Raw genomic sequence first — 20,711 nt, 5'->3', positions numbered from 1 at the left:
GGTCCATTAACTATGCCGGCATCGTTTGCCCGGGGACCCCGCAAAGCCAAAGCACGGCAGTGGGGAGCGGAAAGAGAAGCAGAGTACATTCCATGGAAACACATTGACCCAACACCCCAGGAAGACCCAGACGAAGTGGCTCCAGCAAAAAATAGGTAACCGGAGTCACTGTAGGGGACTGGGGAAGGGTGCTGTAGCTAAAGAGGACATCGGGAGTAATCTCTCTCGTCTTAGTAACTGTATTAAGAATATTGAATGGGGAGAAAGCCTCCGGAGAAGTCTCCCTCGTCTCAGTAATTGCCTCAAAATTATTGAATGTAAAGAATGCATCTGTAGTAATCGCCCTCATCTCAGTACTTGTGCCAGCAGAACCGAATGGGAAGAAGACATCAGAGTATTGGAAGGAAAAAAACCTCAGGGGTAATCTCCCTCGTCTCTCAAGAGTTGAGATAGAAGTATCAAGTGTGAAGATTACATCACTACTGATCTTCCTCGTCTCAGTTGTTCTGTCAAAGAGACTCAAAGAGAATAACATATCAGGAGTACTCTCCCTCAACACCTTATCATCAAAAGAGACATTCAGGCTAGAGAGTGTCACAAGAACAATCTCCTTTGTCAGAGTGTTAGAAGAAATCAAGGACACTACAGGAACATTTCCCTTTGTTTTCACCGACAAGTGGAAGGGAAAGGGAGACCAGAAATAACTGTTTTACTTTTAAGGAAGCCCCAAGAAAAGCCTGGAATGAAGTGCAAAGGTTGATAAAAAAAACAGTTGCAGGAAACTAACCAAAGTCAATCAACGGCTGAACAAACTGAACTAGGAGAGATGGGAGTCCTTCTCCGGGTTCTTGCACCTAAATTGTTAAATCAGAAACTAAGGCAAAAGGTTAGCAAACAGCAGCTTGGAGGCTGACCAAGTCTGCCAGGAGGTCATAGCAGTTGATGAACTGTTGGATTAGGAGAAGGGAGTAATTCTGGTATTCTCTGCAAGTGGAGAACTTTAACTATTATCAGAGACTACTAGAAATATGCCCCTAGGACTGATCTCATTGCACCAGCAGAAGAGAGTAATTCTCCTGGAGCCATTTATGTTGCTGTCTTTTGTTGGTTGTCGGGCTACAGTGGGTTAGTTTGGACGGACAATTTGAGTTTGACAACCACCCCGACGACAAGTACCCAAGTTCTTCTTTAGTTGGGGAAAGTCCTTTAGAGATGGGGGAAGGTAGGCATTTCTCATTATTTAAATAACGATTGTTGTAGACATGCTACCCCTTTGTCAGACTCCTTATTCCAGCAGGTCACAGTATATAAACACTAATAACATGCACCTATGACATGCGCACCTAATCCACAAGCGTTTACTGTGCATGACATGTAGATATATCCTAGGAAACAAAAGTTTGGGTCGGGGGCACAACTATAGAAATAATATTCAAACAATGAGCGTAACTTAAATGTCTATAAGTATTCTGTAGGTTTGTTGGCTTCTAAATTATTTCAGGTGCAAAAAGGGGAAAGAGTCTCAAGGCCACCCGAGACTTAAAGAGAATACAGGAACAAGACCTGTTGTTGCCAACCGGTAACCCTTATATGCACTCCCAAAGGACATACTATCCCAAGTCACTTCATATATGTAGAAGAGCTGGGCCATACAACTGGGCTTCTCTAATACAGTAGTAATGTGATATGTTCGAACAGTTTCAGAGTAACCGCATCTCTACCGTTACCATCGTAATGCTTCAATTTTCATCAATAAATTCAACTCTGCCAATTAGAGAATTCACATAATATTCATACACATGTGGTAAGTGAGAGATTGTCACTCTCAAAATAATACCATATACTTAATTAAGTTTTTATTTTTTAGAATAGTGTTAATAACGAGCATCATGAAGGAAAATGATCTTCAAACTCAAAGGTGAGAACATAATGTGCACCAAGACGTGCTTGGACATTAAAGTAATAGGATTGTATTACAAAGTTCACACAATGTCACTTGGGAACATCAGAACATCAAATATATGAACAATTGTGATCATCCTAGTAAACTCCATTATAGGTGATGATTGCCAACGCCTTTCGGATTCTTCAAAAATCCATCTTCAGGACCTTGGAGCATACATTTCCTTATTCTTAAAACCGTTTACTCGAGACTTGAGTTATCACCTACAAGTGAAAGGCAGACTGAATGTAATCTAACTATCGGTGCTTGTTGTAAGAGATAAGGCACTGACCTTAAGTCCCTTTGTTAGTAGTTTGGCATTTTGTCATCCAAAACCTGCATGTTAAGAGTAATAGTATTAGTCTCCTTAGGTTCCTGACCGTAATATTATCACAATCCTCACTCTGTGTAACTCGATTGGTGAAAATTAACTCTACTCACCCGGCTTCCTGTACAACAGTGCCAAATCCTTAAGTGGAGGGGGCAGCCATACGACACCACCTTATTCATCCATATCTAGCAGTTCCTAGTGCCCTGACCGAGAGTGGTGTGAAGCAAAGTTAAACGACCGTTGGCGCAGCCAACATGACATGGCGGTCCAACGGTATATGCTCAGATTCACTTTTGTCCTGTGGGGGCTTTGCTGAGACCATCGCAAAGCCAGACCTATTGTCCAATACTTATTTGATTTTGACTTTCAGTGACAGACGAGCATTACTGCAGACCAACCATTTAATTATTAGAGCCAAGGCATTTCTGATGTTATGGTCTCTGGCTTATCTTTTCTTCCAGTCTGCTGTTACAGGAGACAGGAAGCTCAAATATTATGAGAATAGCTCTACGAGCTTGGCGCGTTGGTCATGCTCACATGTTGTTACTGTTCTGAGGTGGGCAGCACCCGTGTAATGTAAGTATCCACAATTTGGCTGTTAACGCATGCTCTGTAATCCATGAACTGGTCGCATATTGCAACCTGGTGCATCTACCAGTGGGCTCTTTGTAGTTCACAACTCTCACGGTACGCAGTCAGGTGCAGCACTTTGGTAATTGCCTGTTATACCACTACTGTTCTCTGCTTTAGTGCTCTGCAAAGCTCATGATGCACTGCACCTGAATTTACTCCCCTCGCCAGTATGCTTTTCCCCATTTGCCCATTTCTATAGCGCTACTGTCCCTCTCATCAGCACTTTAAGCGGGTCGCAAAATTGACAGTGGGCCCTTAAATGTGGCTGTGGCCAACATGCTGGGGTAGATCTAAAGAAGGAAAAGGTGGCTTAGGCAAGGCCACCTGCCTCAGAAAATACATACTTCAACCACAAACCTGCATTTTAGGTTACTTAGGATTGCCCCAGGTGGTCTTGTTTCCATCTAGTCTGCATAATGTAAATACATTGCTGTTCTTTATAGACTATTTATTTACAATCAGTGAGAAGAATTCTGTGAGTAAATGACCCAGGCCCGTCATGGTCCGGTTGAAACCTCCTCCTAAGTGGTCATTTAAGTGTTTAGCTTCCCTGCTGGCCGCCTTCCTTTTTGCTGCCATGCAGATGTCAATAAACCTGCCCTGGGATAATCTGCAGCCAATTCCCACCTAGTTGCATTTCTTCACCTAGGATTCTGCCACAGGATGAAACCCCAAGATGGGGTTGATGTTTTGCACATATTCAATAAGGACACATCTGTGTTCAACGACTAAATTGGTTGTCACTTTAAATCTACATGTGCTGGCCAAAGACAGACCGCTTTAAAAGGAGCTAATTTATACCTGTCATGTTTTATTTCATTGGTGCCAGCAGGGATAATGCTTGGGGCAATAATTAAGTTCAAGGTGGGGGCTCATGTTATGCTCTGCCTCTGTCAGGTGTGATGCCGACAAGGGGCTTCCCTGCCTGCGTACGGCTCTTTGTAGCCTCCTCGTCTCAGTTAAATGGAGGTCTCATTTTAAAGAGACCGATCCATTTCTTGATGTAACAGCTTGTTTCACTTTTGTCCGCAGCCATTTCTCTGGGTTTTATCCTGTTCTTCACCTCTGATAGTCCCATGTATGCCACCATGGGAAATGGCTTGGTGAATTCCTCTCAGGAACGGGAGTCCTTGTACCCAAAGAGGGAGGAGTCTCTCTCAGTGAGGTCCCATTTGCCTTGACCCTTATGGAGGGTATTGCAGCGGGGGCTCGCGTCCCTAGTCTCACAGGGGCCTCCTGCCGTGGGAGATGGGACAAATACCCGTGATTCATCGGTCTCCACAATGAAAACATTTTCACTATACAAAAATCCAACATGTTAGTGTTTCCATTGTTTCTTTCCTAATTATTGTTAAACCCCCCCCCCCCCCCTTCATTTAAGTGCTTCATCTTCATTCATCAACTGTTTACAGTCTATATTATGCCCCAGAACTCTGGAAGTGTCTCGGGGTGCTGCAAGTCTTCTTGCATGTGATGTCTGAGTAATCCAAAGGTCAGCAGAGCTGGATTTTGGACTGACATTTATTAAAATACTATAGATTGGGCAAATAGTTCACTCACTGTTGTATATACTTTAGGAGGCATTGTTGGGGTTTATAAATGCTTTAAAGCATCAGGGCAAGGTTAGAGTCTCCCGATTTGCTCATCTGTTTCAGATTTCTGATTGGAAATCCAATTACTGCATAGCACGTCTTTTCAGCCATTTTGTCTGTGATTCAATGCCAGAACACGCCAGCTTTTGAGGAGGCAGAGAGACCCGGGACTGTACAGAAATAAGACTGACAGAAGTCTGCATCAAATGAGTCACTTCATCCCACAGTTAGTTCCCTTTCTAAAACATTGTTGTAAAGTGTTCGGCTGTTTGGGAACCAGTGAAAGCAGAAGAAAACATATTCTTTGAACAAGTTCTTGTAATTTTGTAGTGTTTCTACTGGCGTAGCTAGCTCGTAGGACTTTTGAATGATATTTACGTTTTCTGGGAGAATTATCCTGTTTTTTACCCTCCTCAGTGGACCATGCATGGAGCTGTGAAAGGCGGGGGTGGGGACAGTGTGTCCAGAACATCCTGTATCGGGAAGCACCTGTGTTTCTTCCTTCCATTGGGGGCATGGCTGATGCCTTGGCAGGATGTAGTGAATTAACTCCTTTGTATTAATGATTTTAGCAGCAGGCGTCATACAGTTATGAACACCTATGTTCCATTTTGTGAATCATTTTTGTAAAAACCCACATCAAAAAGTAAAATGTTGAGTAGGTCTCTCGGTATTTGACAGGGTTAGCCAGTAGGATACCTTCCTGACTTTATCACTCAACTGTGTTGTTGGCTCTGCCCTTCGTCCATGTTATAACACCTATTATTGCAACTCCTTGCAGCAGAGATAATCTGAGGTGGAGCACCGTGCACACATGTGGTGGTAGTATTAATATTCTTATTGGGCAACTTGATTTCCCACAATGCAAGAGACCGGTTATTGATTGATTTGGTTTCTCTGTCTACGCCCAAAACTCTGGAACCCCCTCCCCATCAACATTCAACTCACCCCCTTGCTTCTACAGTTCAGGAAGCAGCTCAAGACCCTCCTTTTCAAGGAATGGCTCCTCCCTAGCACATATGTCCATACACCACCAACTCCCCACCCTACTGAAGACTGGGTGATCTGATCCCCACTGCTTCCTGTGCTAGTTACTTGTATACACATTCCCGACAATTGACCACCCACCCCTGTTAGATCCCCACTCCCTTGTTTCTCTGCTACCTAACCTTGTTGTTGACCCTATGATTGCCAAGCAAGGTCCGTTCTCAATCAACACCCTGGTAGTAATAATAATAATAATAATAATAATAATAAATAGTGACCATTTGTATGATGCATAACATGGAGTGGTCTGTCTCTTGCCACATAAATAATATAACCCCCCTGAATGATTATCATTTCACATGGAGTACAGGCTAATGAACTGTCCCAGAATTGGAGCCTGTCCACTCCAGATTACATGCAAACCTCAGTAGGGGTTTCTCAACCCACTGAGCATTTTGATCATCAGGGTGTTATGACGTTTGATGAATAGAAGAGTGACGCAGAGCTGTGTGATCAAACCTAAAAGTGTATTAAGGATGGATTGTTGCCTAAGTGGGTTAACTTGTGACAAAATGTCTTAAGTCTACAGTTCCTTCCCCAGTGCATTTGTTCATTCACTCAATCTAGTTTCCCTGTACTTAATTATTGACTCTTCCTTTGGTTGTCTATGCTCTTCTGCTTCTCAATTTCCACTCCTGGTCCTGACGGCTCCACATTCACCTCAGCCAGGTGTAATAGATGTCTGGGCTGGATGGCAACTGGATGGGGCCCAACATGTCCACATGGCTGGCCAGCTAGACTTTTCTACAGGTATCATCAAATTGGTATTTTCTTTCCCTGACTGAGTCCCACCTGCAGTCCTCAACATCCCATTCTTGTCTACCTCTTCAGTAATTCACATGGACTTGTGCCTAACAGGTTCTCTTCTAGATCTCTTATTTTCTCCTCTTCACTACCTCTCTAGTTGACCTCCTTGTGTGCCTCCTCTGTGCTTCCACACATGCTCATGCCTCCACCCCTCTTCAACCTGTCCAACCTCTTGTCTTCAGGCCCCCTGGGTACCTCCCTCATCAATGTTTTTCATCTCCCCCAAACCTCTTATGAGTGTTCCAGCCCTTAAATATGCTCCACCGCCTCTTGTCCAACCACAGCCCTTACTTCTACCACCTCTCACCTTCTTGTGTTCCTGTTTACCACCACCTACTTATTCTCCACTTCACGCCTCCTTTCCCACCTTCTTGCTACTTCTCGCCAGTCTGTGCCTCCATGCTTCACCTTCTCCTCCTTCTCTCTTCACGACCAACTGTCTTCACCAATCGCTAATTCCCAAATCACACACACACCACTATGTCCCAGCTCCTGGGTTATAAAATGGCTTGGCCATGCTCCCAGTAGCCCGACCATGCCTAACCACACTCAGTTGTGGGTCATAGTGTTCCTGGAATGGATTGGCTGAATTGTTATAGTTTGCAGGCTCTCTGCTGCTCCCACTAACCCACCCCTTACAGGGCACCATCTTGGATCTGTATTCATCACCTATGGGTGTGGAACTACTTTTACGTAGTTCCAGGGTTCAAGTCTCCATGGTGAAATGAAATGGAGGTCTCCTGGTGAGCAGTCATGTCTGTTGCAGCATTGCTGGGAACATGCTTTCTCCCACGCATCAGGTGGTTCTTTAGTTCTAGCACTCTTGTGGCAGTATTTTCTCTATAAATTGAAAACACTAAACCCTCCCCCTTTGGATGCCCTAATGATAATGTAATGTGCTATAGCACCTTGAAGCGTCTTTTGTGCTAGATGGAATTACAATAATAGATCTTAGACCAAATAACCGGACAGACTCAAAGAATATGGCAAGGTACTACTTTATTATTAGTTTAATAAAGCAGGGTCATTTAGACATCGGACTGATGCTTGCACATTCACAACCACGTTTGATTACATGAAGGTCTTATACTCCAATATGCGTCATCTATGATGTCATTCTACGTGACAAAATACAAAACCTATCGAAGGGAGGGATTGGTTAAGGGACCATATCTACTTATAAAATATATATAAGTATTAGTGCTTCATTGGCTACACCTTGAACTACCTCTAAATCTATACAGTACTGATTATGATGTTCTCAGGTCTGTATGTCTGGGTGTTCGGTGTTGTTGGTGAGGAGTAGGAATTCGGTCTTGGAGGGGTTGAGCTGACATCAAAGACATGATCAGTAAGAGGAAGGTGTTGATCCTTTGTATGTCTTTGATGGAGTCGATCTTGAGGTATAGCTGTGTCATCTGCATATTGGTGGATGTGGATGTTGTGTGTGGCTAGTAGGGCTCCCAGCGGCTCCATGTATAGATTGAAGATCACTGGGTAGAGGATGGAACCCTGCCTGACTCCAAAGATGACAGCTAGCATTGGCAATCTAGAAGAGTTCATCTGAACAAACTGCTGGTGGTTGGTGAGGTAGGGCTTTAACCAGTGTAGAAAAAGGTTGCTGAGTCCCATGTGCCAATGTAGGGTGTCCGTGAGCGCCTAGTGGTCTACTGTTTCAAAAGCAGCCGATAGGTCGAGTTGAACTAGGAAGCAGGGGTGGCTGTCGTCAAGGTTATTGAGGGCATTGTCGAACACCTGTATGGTTGCCTTCTCCGTGCTGCATCTGGGTCTGAGCCCGAATTGGTAGGTTTGGAGGAGATTTTTGGTGTCGATGTTTTGCTGCAGTTACGCGGCTACCGCTTTCTCGATCGTCTTACTTATGAAAGGAAGATGGGTGATGGGGCGATAGTTACCTAGGTTGTTGGGATCAGAGTGGGTTTCTTTAGTAGAGGGGGTCTTTAGCGTGGATAGAAAGGTGCCTTGAGTTAGGGAGCTGTTGATGATCACCAGTTGGGGAAGGAGAGCTTCTGCTGGGAGGGTCTTGACTATGGATGCTTGTTGTCTGTATACGATGTGGCTTTGAGGGCGGCCAGGGTTTCTTCCAGGTCCTCTGTAGAGAGTGTCTTGAATGTTGTCCAGGGTGTGGAGATTTCGTGAGGATGGACTCTAGGTGGATCTGTGAATACAGAGCTGGTCTCTGTGCTGGCGAATCTTGCTGATTTTGTCGATGAAGGTGTTGATGGCAGTGGATTTTTCGATGGAGTGTGGTATGGCAGGGTCGGGTAGTGGGTTGATGTAGTGCTTGATCGCTTTGATGAGGGCTCTGCTTTTGTTGTCCACTTCTGCTATGGTGTTCTGATAGTAGGAGGCCTTGACTGTGTTGATTAGTTGTCAGTGTGTTGCTCTGAGTTCCTTGAGTAGCCCCAGTTCTGATGCGCTCCTAGAGCGGTGTCAGGTTTTCTCTTGTTTCTTGATGACTCTTTTGCTGATGTTGATTTCTTGCGTGTACCAGGGTGCTGATAGGTTGTTTTCAGGGCCATTGTCTCAGAGGCACGTATCAGTCAATGGAGGATGAGAGGGTGGCATTGTGTGCTTCCAGTAGAGAGTTGCAGTTCGGTTGGAGGTGTTCGGTTCATGTGAGGTGGAGTTTGGCAAGGTCTTCCGTGAGGGCTTGCACCAGGAAGTTCTTGAAATACCTGAAGGTTTGTCTGATGTGTTACTGTTGGTTTCTTCTTGACTGGGTTGGTGTGCAGGATGTTAAAAGGCACGGCCAGGAGGAGCACTGTAGTGGAGGTAAGGCAGTACAGTGATGATTAGGTCGAGGATGTTACCTTTCTCGTGCATTGGGTCTTTTGTGAACTTCCTTCATCGGTTTGGTGGCCTTGTTGCCGAGGAGGTTGAAGTCACGTAGGAGATGTTCTTTGTGTCTGTGATTAACCCACTTCCTAATCCGAGCATTTGCTTTCTGTAGTACCTAAATGTCCCGCACTACGCCAAGTGGAAGCTCTGTGTAATGAGCAATCACATAGTCAATGGCAGATATTGTCCAGTGAATTGAGGCTTCAATTAATAGAAATTCCAAGCTCCGGACCACTGTCTAGTTTAACCACACTTTGACACTAGCAGCCTTCTGAAATAGGATATTCAAATTATAAATTTAGAGGACCCTGATCTTAGGGATCCTCACAGATTGGGAGGATGGACCAAATAGATTGAGGCCCTCAATATACTTTCCTCAATAACAGTGTAGTATTGGAACATACACTTAACAATGCATTCCTGTCTGTTGAAAGCTTCAGACAATTCTGCCTTATCAAGGAAAATACTTTTATCAGAGTCTGAGAACAAAGCAAGAATTTTAGCATGGTTACTCTAAGAAACCTCATGAATCTACATATCCAAGGCATACTTTCATATCACTGCAAACCTGCATCCATTCATTTTTAGAGGGAAAACCATCACAATAGAGCTTTTTGATGTGTCTTATGCTACATGATGTTCTAATAGCTGATGTAACGATAAATCTCCTTGGAATGGAAGCACATGGATCATTAAAGAATCCACGAAGGACTACGAGAGAAACCCACTGTTAAAGGCAGAGAATAGTGCTGATAAGTGAAGGCCTGAGTGAACAACCCAGTTTTTAGAGTTGCTAGGAAACCTTGTAGGGTGAGATGAATGTCAAGGTCCGAAGGTGTCAATTCTGTTATTAAAGCATTAGCACATGGAGTGTTGGACGGTCTGTTGTTGGCAAATCACATGACCCTGGTTGGTTGGTACCACACTGTAATTTTTTTAATAAACACTTTGGCCCTCATTACAAGTTAGCCGGTCTGGATTTAATGGTGCCGGTAAAACCGTGCCGGCACCGTTTACCGGACCATCTACACATTCTGTGGCTGTGTGGTGTTACACCTGCCAGGTCTGACCTGGCAGGCATAACGCCACCAGCCACAGACGGACAAGGAAACGCCAGCACCATTACAGCATGGTGCCGGTGTTTCCACGGCCCCCAGTCCCATGGAGTCCTAACGGACTCTATGGTAATGGGAGTAACGGAATGCCAGTGCCGTAATTACTGGATCACCGGGGCTAAAATGCCTCGGTAATTCCAGCAAGTCCGGTGCCGGTAATGCCCCACAAGTCCGGCAGCAGCCTCCCGGTTTTAAAGGCACGGCTACCGCCGGACTCGTAATGAAGGTCATTGGCATTTCCAAACAGGACTCTGGATTAGACACAAAACGTTAAACACCTATATACAGGAAGTCAATGTTTTGCCCATCCACCCCTGATACTGCCAGGATCACACAGTTTCAAAACAAGTAAGGAAAACTGGTAAGGAAACTGAGGCTAAAGAATACAGGTACAACTTGCCAATCTGATGTCCCATCCATAGGTTACTATGCAAAAATCCCTGGATTCCTTGCATCTGGGCACTTTTGGAATCAACCATGAGGTTGAGCTGCTCATATTAGATTTCCTGTCCATCATCCAGACATTTATAATGTCAACTCCTAAATGCCCTCTTACTGACCTATTCCTCATGGCCTTACAAATATGTGTCCGTATAAATTATAGAGAGAAAAGCAAACGACATTCTGGGACTTCTGGTGGTGCGTGAGTGTCCCCCAATTCCATAAAAAGGAAATCCGGGGAGGAGGGGAGGGTAAGTAAGGGGGTGATAGTAACTTTTGTTTTGTTTCTCCCGCTGTCATTTTGGAATCGTACAAATCATGCAAACTTTAAAAATCACCAGGAATTGCTGTGAAAGCTAATCTTTGAGCACTCTAAATTATCTCATTAGGGAGAGTGTAGATCCCTGTGGCAAGCTGTAGGGACGTCTGGCACGGGGGCAGCATGAGGTGTTTTCAGTCACCACTAATGTGAGAATTATAAAAAAGCAAAACTATGCTACAAATGCCAAAAGGTTTAATTTCTAGGGCTATTTTTCTCTTTCTAGTTGAAAACACCTTTTGTTGATTTTAGTTTTATTAATGACCAGGTAAGGTCTTCTTTTTGATAAAGAATATATGATTGACATCTTGCTTAATTTTCAGGTAAACAGTCCGAGTTCATCATCAATACAATGAAAGCCGGTCCAGGAACGCTAGCTGTTACTATCGAAGGGCCTTCCAAGGTGACTATGGACTGCCAAGAAAGCCCGGAAGGATACAAAGTCATGTACACCCCAATGGCTCCAGGGAATTATTCGATCGGAGTTAAATATGGCGGGCCCAACCATATTTCGGGCAGTCCCTTCAAAGCTAAAGTAACAGGTAAAGCAATTATCCCCTCAGAGCTTACACGTGTAATGCTTTCATGTACCAGGTTTTTCATCACACTGTGTTCCTTTAGTTCTTGTTTTATTTTTTGCACTGGGCTTATCTACCGACAGAATAGCAACATCCAGTTGGGTTTAGACCAACCAAAAACTATGCAAATTTGTATTTCTTTCTCATCTCTTAAAAATCCTGAAAACATGACTGGGTTTTATTGTTCAGTGGATTGGTAAGTCCCAAACTTCTCGTTTTGACTTGTCAAGAAGGTGTGTTTCTTTTGATTAGTGATTAATAGTTATGCCTGTCTTGGCATTATTTTTTGTACTTGTGTTGGATAAATGAAAAGCTTTATTAGACAAATGTAGAAATCAATGCAGCTTTTGAGACTTGCTTACCCTCATTAACGGCAAAATGGGTCCACTACTTGCATATCACCTTTGTACAAATGAGCAATTGCATTTGTATATTTAGTTTGTATTTTGCTGAGCGTACAAAGCACCTTAGCAAAGGTTTTGAAACAAAAGGAATTGGCACACACAATAAATAAAATGGTAGTTTACAATAATCCAAATAAACTAAGAAGAAAGAGAGGGAATGAAGTGCTCTTTAAGACAAATGGGAACATTAGGAAAAGAAGAGGATCTAATAGGAAGAGGTAACTGGTTCCAATGCTTAGTGGCCAGAAGGTCAAAGATCGGAAATATGATGAATGCCTTTAAAGACTGTGCCGAGAAAGTAAAACTAAGTGAGTGTCAAAACAGAGTCAGTGAAACGGAGCAAGCACAGTAGAAGCGGGATCCAACTGGGAGGAATGAAAAATTGTGATGTGTAAAGATTAATGTAGAGACGAGGAGCTTACTAGCTTAATAAAACAACAAAATGTATGCTATACGAATATTGTATAGATGAAAGTCACAAGAATGAGCAGTGTTAGAACTCTGAGAAAGGAACAGAAGAATCAAGAGTTACTCTGATTATGAGCAGAAGAGGAAAGCGGAAGCTAACAAGGAGGTAAAAGAAAGAGGAAAAAATAGACGGAATGAGGTGATTGAAAAAATAGAACTTCCGTTTTGGAAGGATCAAATGAAGACAAAGAGTGGACCTCCAAGACTGGATGGCCATATGAAAGAGTAGAATGAAGAGAATCAGAAAAGGTTGAGTAGGAACCGAAGAATTAAGAATACTGGGCATACAAATGATAGAGATTAAAAGAATAGATAAATGCTGAAAGGGGAATTGTATGAAGAGAGCACAGAAGAGGACCAATGTCAGTGCCTTGGGTGGGCAATCTTTTATGAAGAGGGAGCACAGAAGAGTGTTGGCCAAACCATGATACAGAGTAGCTGCGGTCAGAGAGTTCGGAACAAAACGAGTGGAGAACAGAACCTGCACAGCTCAAGAAGGAAAGGGTTGCAGGAAGAATATGGCAGACCTGCCTTCATTAATCTTTATTTTGACTACAATAAGTAGATGGATTGGACTCTGGGGAGTTTTATGTAAGGTGATTTACCACCTTCTCCCCAGACATTGAACAGCTGGAAACACAAGGAAGGGTGAGGTGCTCTGAGGGATAGGTAGGCTACGGGAGAAATTTGAGCAATGCCTTGAAGTCGTTAGATTCTTAAATTCATGCTTCATCTAAACCTCTGTGCACATTACCTAGAGGTTCTCAAATCACCAGATCCCTGCACAAGTCAGTTCTTCTATAGGCGGATCATAGTAAGGCAATATGTATATATCTTTGCCCTGTTAAAAAAAGTCATGGCTTATGGAGCCTTACTCAGATACTCTGTGCTCGCCACAAGTGATCTTCAACGTGGTGCTCAGGGGGGTTCTTGTCCCTTCAAAATGTCAGTCTGGACAATACTAGCGAATAGGGATTTGAATGCTTCAGTGACCCCTCAGTCGAGGGCACAGTGGATAAAGCTTGTAAGAATATACACATTGAGGACAGACATTCCTGAAGATATACCCTGTACCAAAATGTTGTGTTCCCTTCTGGAGTAGCTACTTGGAGGTTTTAATACAAATCTGTGAAGAGGAAACCGTATGTGCAAGCATTCTCTATATTACTTCTTGGACCAGGGTTTTGTAACTTGCCTACTACAGTGCTATGGAATTGGAATCATCAGTGTGACAAATCATACACCTAATCCCATAGGGTTCGCCACACGCAAAGAAAGAAAGAACTTTGTTTTGATCATAGGTCACCCGGCTTAAAATGTACCCTAATTATGTTAATTTGTTTTTATAAGCTGCACAATGCAAACGTAATTGCCTCTTGGTGCTGACGTGCAATAGAACAAGCAGGGATTTCGTTATTCTTGGTTCAAGTGTAAAATTGCTCCTTGGGTAGTGGGTTCCATTGATCCTCGGCATCCGAGAGTCAGCCAATAGTGTGACTGTTGTATTGCTTTTTGGGATAAGGATATCCTTGATGCCTGAGAGCCTGCACAGGAGGTGGGAGGGACATTGATATTTGTGCGATGGCCTACGCAGATCCTTATTATCAGAAGGTTAGCACATGGGGAGAGATGTACATTGCTTCTTGGGCTAACGGTGAAGTTGGCATCTGTGATTCCACACATGAGGTGATATTCCCATTAGCATCGGAGAGTTGGCACATGTGGTCGAGATTGATATTGGTACTTGGAGAAGGGTTACGTTGATCCTTGGCATTTGCGTCAGCACATGGGGCAAGTTTTGCATTGCTCCTGAGGCTAAGGGTTGGATTGATTACATTGATCCTTGGCATTTGAAAATCAGCACTGGGGCATGATTTTCATTTCTTCTTGGGATATGGGTTACATTGATCTTTGGCATTTGATTCAGCACACAGGGAGAGATTTGCATTGCTTTTTGGGCTAAAGGTTATGTTGATATTTGGCATCTGAGAGAATACGGAAACCGGGTTGCATTGATATGGCATTTATAATGCACCTATACACAAGTGTTTCAAGGCATTGAGTCTTAGTCAAAGGGTGAAATCAATCCTTGGCATCTGCGAGTCGGCACATGGGACGAGATTTCTATTGCTTGTTGGGCTAAGGGTTCCGTTAGCACTTAGCATCTGCGAGTCAGCACATGGGGTGTGATTTGCAGTGCTTCTTGGGCTATGGCTCATGTTGGTCCTTGGCATGTGAGAGTCAGCGTATGGAGCAAGATTGATATTGCTTTATGGGCTGAGGCTTACACTGATCCATGGCATCTGAGAGTCAGCCCATGGGGTGAGTGTTACATTGTTTCTTGGGGTAAGGGTTACTTGCTTTCTGTAAGGCTTAAAAAAAGAACCATCTTTACAAATATATTCTTTTTAGGTTGGGAATTGATTGCATTAAAAAATCGCTCTTTCATTGCTCCTTTCTAGTAGTCAAGAAAGCAACGGTTGCTTAAATAATACCCAGCTTTAATATTGCGTGCAGCAGGATCCTGCAAGAAGCAGATCGCAGGGTTTTGTAAAAGGATTTCCACTACTAAGGCCTTCCAGTGGGGGGCGCTGTAGAACACTAGCCCATCTGTTGCTATAGAATGACATCAGGGTTATTCAGTTTCAAAGGTACTGTTCAGCCTTTGAACAGTACCTTTGAAACTGCACTTTCAAAGGTACTGAAAAGCACAAAAGAAGCTATATTTGCCATTCCTTCTGGTAACTCACTGGTGCTCCATGTATGCTTGTGTTAAATTAGACCTTCTTGGCTGCAGCATTGTGCTCCAACTCCAAAATATAATTATCTGATAAGTTTCCATCATCAGTAGTTCCAGTTACTCTGTAAATCCCATTCATACAAAATGCAGGATTGAATTTCTTGTTAGAAAAGTACCTTTTCCGAAGAACTACTCTTATTGGAGCTGCAACCATCCATTTTATCTTGGGTGTAGTCATGATGTATGATAATGGAGCTATTGGGGTCTGCCATTAAATAGTACGTGCGTTGAGCAATTACTGGTCATTGGTTGCAGGTCAGCGCCTCGTGAGCACAAGTGGTCCAAATGAAACCTCTACAATCCTGGTGGAATCGGTGACCCGTTCTACAACAGAGACCTCCTATAGTGCAATGCCCAAATTTGCATCTGATGCCAGCAAAGTGACGTCTAAAGGGGCAGGTCTTGCGAAGGCTTACGTGGGACAAAAAAGCACCTTCACTGTGGACTGTAGTAAAGCAGGTAAGATTGTTTGGCCGGCAACTACATGGACATGTTTCACACACAATCTAAACTTTTTAAAGACATATTGGAACACAACATCCCTTGCATGATTTAATACTCTTAAAAATACCCCAACAATTTGTAATCTTTGTTGAAGAGATTAGAGAGAAATCACTTTCCACCCTCTAACTTTTCAGCGTTCATTGATTGGTTGTTTCCAGCCCAAGTGGGTAATTTGTTTGCTTTTCTGTTCTTTGATTTTGTTCTCCAAGAAAATGAGACCAAGAAACCTTGGTTTTGTCCCAGTGGTTACTACATGTCAATTCACAAAACGTGAATGGATTTCAATTTCTTTAGTGCTTTACATTCAGGCAAATGAATCTGTACTAATTGGTGTGGGTGGGGGTTCATCTCCCCCTCTTCAGTAAATAGTTACACGCTATTGCACCTGTCCACCAGAAACATTAGGCCACGAAATGCGGCATTGCCTTATCATGGCACAACAAAAAGGAAGAAATATGGAGAAATAACTCCCTGGATTCGAGACCTTTTCCCATGCTGTGGAAAAGGTTGGATCTGCACCTTAAACCAGAGCCATTTCATGATAATTCTGAGAAGTACCCAAGACCCACCCTTTAAACTTGTCCACTCATATGTGATTACACACCTCTCGCTTCCTTTGCCCCAACTACGCACCGTCCATCCCAAGCCTCTTCATTCACAAAAAATCTATTCTTCCAAATGACATCTATTATGTTTGCCAGATAGATGCAAGTTGTCGATATCTTAGGCCATTCATTCCAACACACTGAATGCCATGGTCCATGGGTCTGTGCAGATCCCAGCAGAATAGATTTGTACTGCAAGAAATAAACTGCAATGGCCTTCCTGGAAGATTAAAGGACTGTGAAATTTGCGCTAATCACAAGTTCATCAAAGTGGCCCGACAGGATTTGTCAGGTTCATTATTAGACTTTCAAATTAAATTAATGAATGTCTATGGATCTCATCACTTATAAAAACAATACCTTAGAAGTGACTGAATCCAGCGTTTTCGAGGAAGAAGTGACTAAATCGATGTTTCTTATTTTTATTTTGTTTTCTTTTTTTACTGAATTTTTTAAAAATAAAATATATGTGTGGGTGGGTTAAGTGATATTAATAAAGGTAGGAGAAGGAAGGAGGGCTACAGGGGGGCTCACCCCACAATATTTTATTTTTCCGTCACTTCACTCTTTCAAAAACATGGATTCGGTCAAATCAGCTACATCCTTATAAACAATGTACAAAGGGCATTCAGAACATAAAGAGGTACATTCACCTGAAGGCAAAGGGTTTTGTGTGATAGTAGATGTTTGTATTAATACTCGTGTACATTTCATCTGCTTATGGTACATAATACATTGCCACCCGCTGGAGCTAACCAAGGCTATATCTTTTTATTCTAGGCTCCAACATGCTGTTAGTAGGTGTGCATGGGCCCACAATCCCTTGTGAGGAAGTATCGGTGAAACATCTTGGAAATAAGCAGTACACAGTGACATACATTGTGAAAGAAAAGGGAGACTACGTTTTGGCTGTGAAATGGGGCGAGCAGCACATCCCTGGAAGCCCATTTCACGTTTCAGTCCCTTAAGTAACTACTGTGTTATGTAAATGCCATGCCTGTGACTCAGATTTGTATCACGTGATCTATTTTCTTCATTTTCATCACAGAAGCAGGGAATGGAACAGTCATGAAGAAACTTGGGGCAGTTTCTAAACTTAGTTGGCCTCACGGGCAGGGTCCTGGCCCAAACCTTTGCGTTTGTTGAATGGCGACCCTGCCCACCACCTAGTCTAAGCGTGAACACTGCACCTTTATATTCAGTCAATGGAGGACATACCGGCAGCCTACATTAACTGACATTTCCAAGCTCACGATTTGACTTAAGAAAAGTATTGGATGCTTTTGTAATTTTATATTTGTTTTTAGAGAAATAATGACATTTTATGAGTTTTAAATATCAATATTTTTATGTAAATCTGTCCAGATTTCTTTTGTCTTGTGTTGTACCGGTGGTATCGTCCGCGGATCTCTTAGCACACTTTACCTGTATAATCATGACGGTAACTAATGACACTAATTTCCATTTTGGAAGTTTAAGTCTTAGTAGGTGTAATTAAAACTGGAATGTGTATGTCGACTTAATGATTGCATAAAACAAAAACTACTGATAATTGTTCTTCTTTTTCTGCATAGGTTTTATGCCAGTTATGACTGTGGGTTCTGTTTGGGTCTAAGTCCTCTTAAGAAAAGTGTGGTACTGTAACATGTGCCTTTAATATATATGTACTGTATTCGGTCATTCATTCTTGATTCTCAACACTATAAAAGGCCCACTAAGGAGGAGACTGTTACCACTGTCATAACACTATTCGGTTTGGGGCCATTCTCTGCAAACTCGGTTTACGTTTTCAGAGAATTGAAACCAGTCAATTTCAGGTCTTAGTATAGCAAACATGTATGTAGATTGGGACTTTTCCAACGCTGATTTTTAAGTTGAAATTCAACACGTGTACACTGTTTTTCACAATGATTGTTCTATCTTCTGAATGCAATGTTTCAGTTGTATTCTTTTAAGAGCACATCTAAGCATCTATCTAGCATTTGTAAAATGTCCTCCCAAACCAGAAAGCACCCGAAGGGCTGTACAATTCCGTCCAAGGAGTTAGAAACATGCACTCTTGTGATGACTTGACAAATGTAGGAACGCTTATTAAAAAATGAAAATAAACGCACAGATATTTTGTGAATGCCAAATAAATAGATTTCTTTTTTTTTAAAAAAAGGTCTTTACAACATCACAGTGATTCTACTCTTTTAAAATGGCTTTATCATTGTATAAATACCAAGAGCAATAAATACTTCCTGTAGCTTTTTTTTGCAGACAATAGTCTTACGTCATGGAAACGGAAGCTACTTTTTGCCTTTAATTGAGCTTTGTGCCTTCATGTGAAATACTCACTACTTTGCAAAGTAGAAAAAGAAAATAAACTGGAAAACAATGCAGACCATAGCGCTTGATAGTCTTATTCACAATTGTTTAATATGTTTCATTTATATGAACATTTTATGTTCACTAAGTTTCTTGGGTGTGTGATCGAAACATGCTTTTTCCTCCTGTTCTTGTTTGGTTGAATTTATGAACAATGGCTAAGAGACCACAATTCTCCAAATTGGAGCATTCACCATGTCGGTTATGATGAGACCCTCGATGAGAAAATATGGGAAGAGTCATGCAGGTAACTCTATCACCCATAGAAGCTTGCAGACCACGATGGCTCCTGATTCAAAATTGTGGGCTTCAACGATTGGTCAGCAGATGCCAACTGGATGGCGTTTGTGGTACCTCATACGAAGTTATGTTTTCAGGCTCATGTTCTTTTCCCGGTATTACTGTAAAGACCGGAGGGTGGGGGGTCTGCACTTCCGCTCTCTATATATTAGAGGGGAGGCACAGAGACCCCTGCCAAGATTCTCTATTATGGTAACGTAGTCGAGCAATCAAGGCCTAGCTTCTTAGGAGGTGATGCGAGCTGGTTCTTAAGTACAGTGTAGTCCCCAAGCACCCACAAAGGAATGTCCACACACTGTATCGGTTAAAACAGTCTTTATATAATTAATATTCAAGGTCATATACACAATCACGATAAATCACTTTGTACTCCGAAAATCAACAATGGTAAATATGTACAATTCTAAAGTGGTACCACTAACGTTATTTGATCTCCTTAAAGTGCATATGGTCAGAATGACACACAGATCAAAATAAAGAGGAAACCAGCAGTAGAGAGAGGAAGGAAAGCAAGGTGGTTGTGCAATAGGCAGAATACTGGTAACTGCTGTTAAACACAGCTCTGTGTAGAGATCCTGCCACCTTGGCAACCTGTAGGATAAAGATACAAGCCCAATCCATATATTGTTCCCACTAGACTTTCCAATAGTTCTGCAACCCCAAAGTACCTGGCGTTGTAGCGTTCGTCGGGGAAATCGACAACCCTTCTTGAGTGTCCTCCCTTTCATGCAGGAGTCACGGGTCGTTGAACCTCCGACGGAGAACAGGTCGAGCTACGATGTGAAGTGGCCGCGTCGTTCCTAGCGGTGCTCGTTGACAGGGAAGCGTAAACGTCCTGCCAGGAAGAGGCATGCGGGGCACCTCGGTATCGATAGTTCTGGACCGCAAAGAGTTGAAGAACTGTGGCCCAGCAAGGGCGTCGAGTTGTCGGCATCTCTGTGGTCTTTGGGTGGCGGGAAACCCACCGGTGAATGCTCCTCGGCGCGTCAACGGTCAGGCCTCCAGCAGGATACAGTGGCAACGATGCGGATGAGAGCGTCCTTGGATCAATTAAGTTCTTAGGCAACGGGAGCACGGTGGCTCCAGTCGGCGACGGCGGTCGTCGACAGTGGCGGAAAACAGTCCGGGTGCTTCTCCTTGGAGTTCCGCAGCAGTCCCCGTATCGAGTCAGCAGCCTGTCGAAGGTCTGTCTAAGAGGGAGCTTAGGCAAAGATTAGCTGTGCACGATGGTCCCTCGTAGGTCAGGAAGAAGGCGCCTTACCAGGTCCTCTCTGGGTCAGTTCTTGAAGCACAGTAGCTTTCAGATTGAAAAGGAGAGCAACAGCAATTCTTCTCGTCCAGCAGGGCTTCAGGATCAACTTTCAGTTACTCCAGTTACTCGTCGTAGTGGACTTCAGCTTCTGAACACGATTCCTAGCAGTGAGAGGTCCCCAGATATACTGTTGATCTCCCATTCATTCCGCTGGGTCACACTCAAGCATCCAATCACGACTATGGGCATTCATGCAGGAAGGCAGCCAATCAGGCACACAAGGTATTCAGGCCATTCACTTCTCTCCAGACGCTCACAACAAGCTGTGTATTGGGACAAGTACC

General features: G+C 43.2%; 1 protein-coding gene across 4 annotated transcripts in view; it reads left to right on the top strand.

The window, feature by feature from the left end:
* Positions 1-18,829, top strand: part of FLNB (filamin B) — a 626,251-nt gene extending 607,422 nt beyond the window's left edge. For all 4 annotated transcript variants that reach the window (XM_069643780.1, XM_069643779.1, XM_069643783.1 and 1 more), the window contains 3 exons: positions 11,410-11,628; positions 15,592-15,795; positions 17,226-18,829. In XM_069643780.1, coding sequence (XP_069499881.1) covers positions 11,410-11,628; positions 15,592-15,795; positions 17,226-17,413 — 611 coding nt within the window. In that variant the 3' untranslated portion in view covers positions 17,414-18,829. The remainder of the gene's footprint in view (positions 1-11,409; positions 11,629-15,591; positions 15,796-17,225) is intronic.
* The last annotated feature ends 1,882 nt before the right edge of the window (positions 18,830-20,711 follow it).

The sequence above is a fragment of the Ambystoma mexicanum genome, chromosome 2p (genome assembly GCF_040938575.1).
Source record: "Ambystoma mexicanum isolate Mex_15411 chromosome 2p, UKY_AmexF1_1, whole genome shotgun sequence".
Lineage (NCBI taxonomy): Eukaryota > Metazoa > Chordata > Amphibia > Caudata > Ambystomatidae > Ambystoma > Ambystoma mexicanum.
The sequence above is the reverse complement of the archived record's forward strand: the minus strand, read 5'-3'. Positions and strand labels throughout refer to the sequence as shown.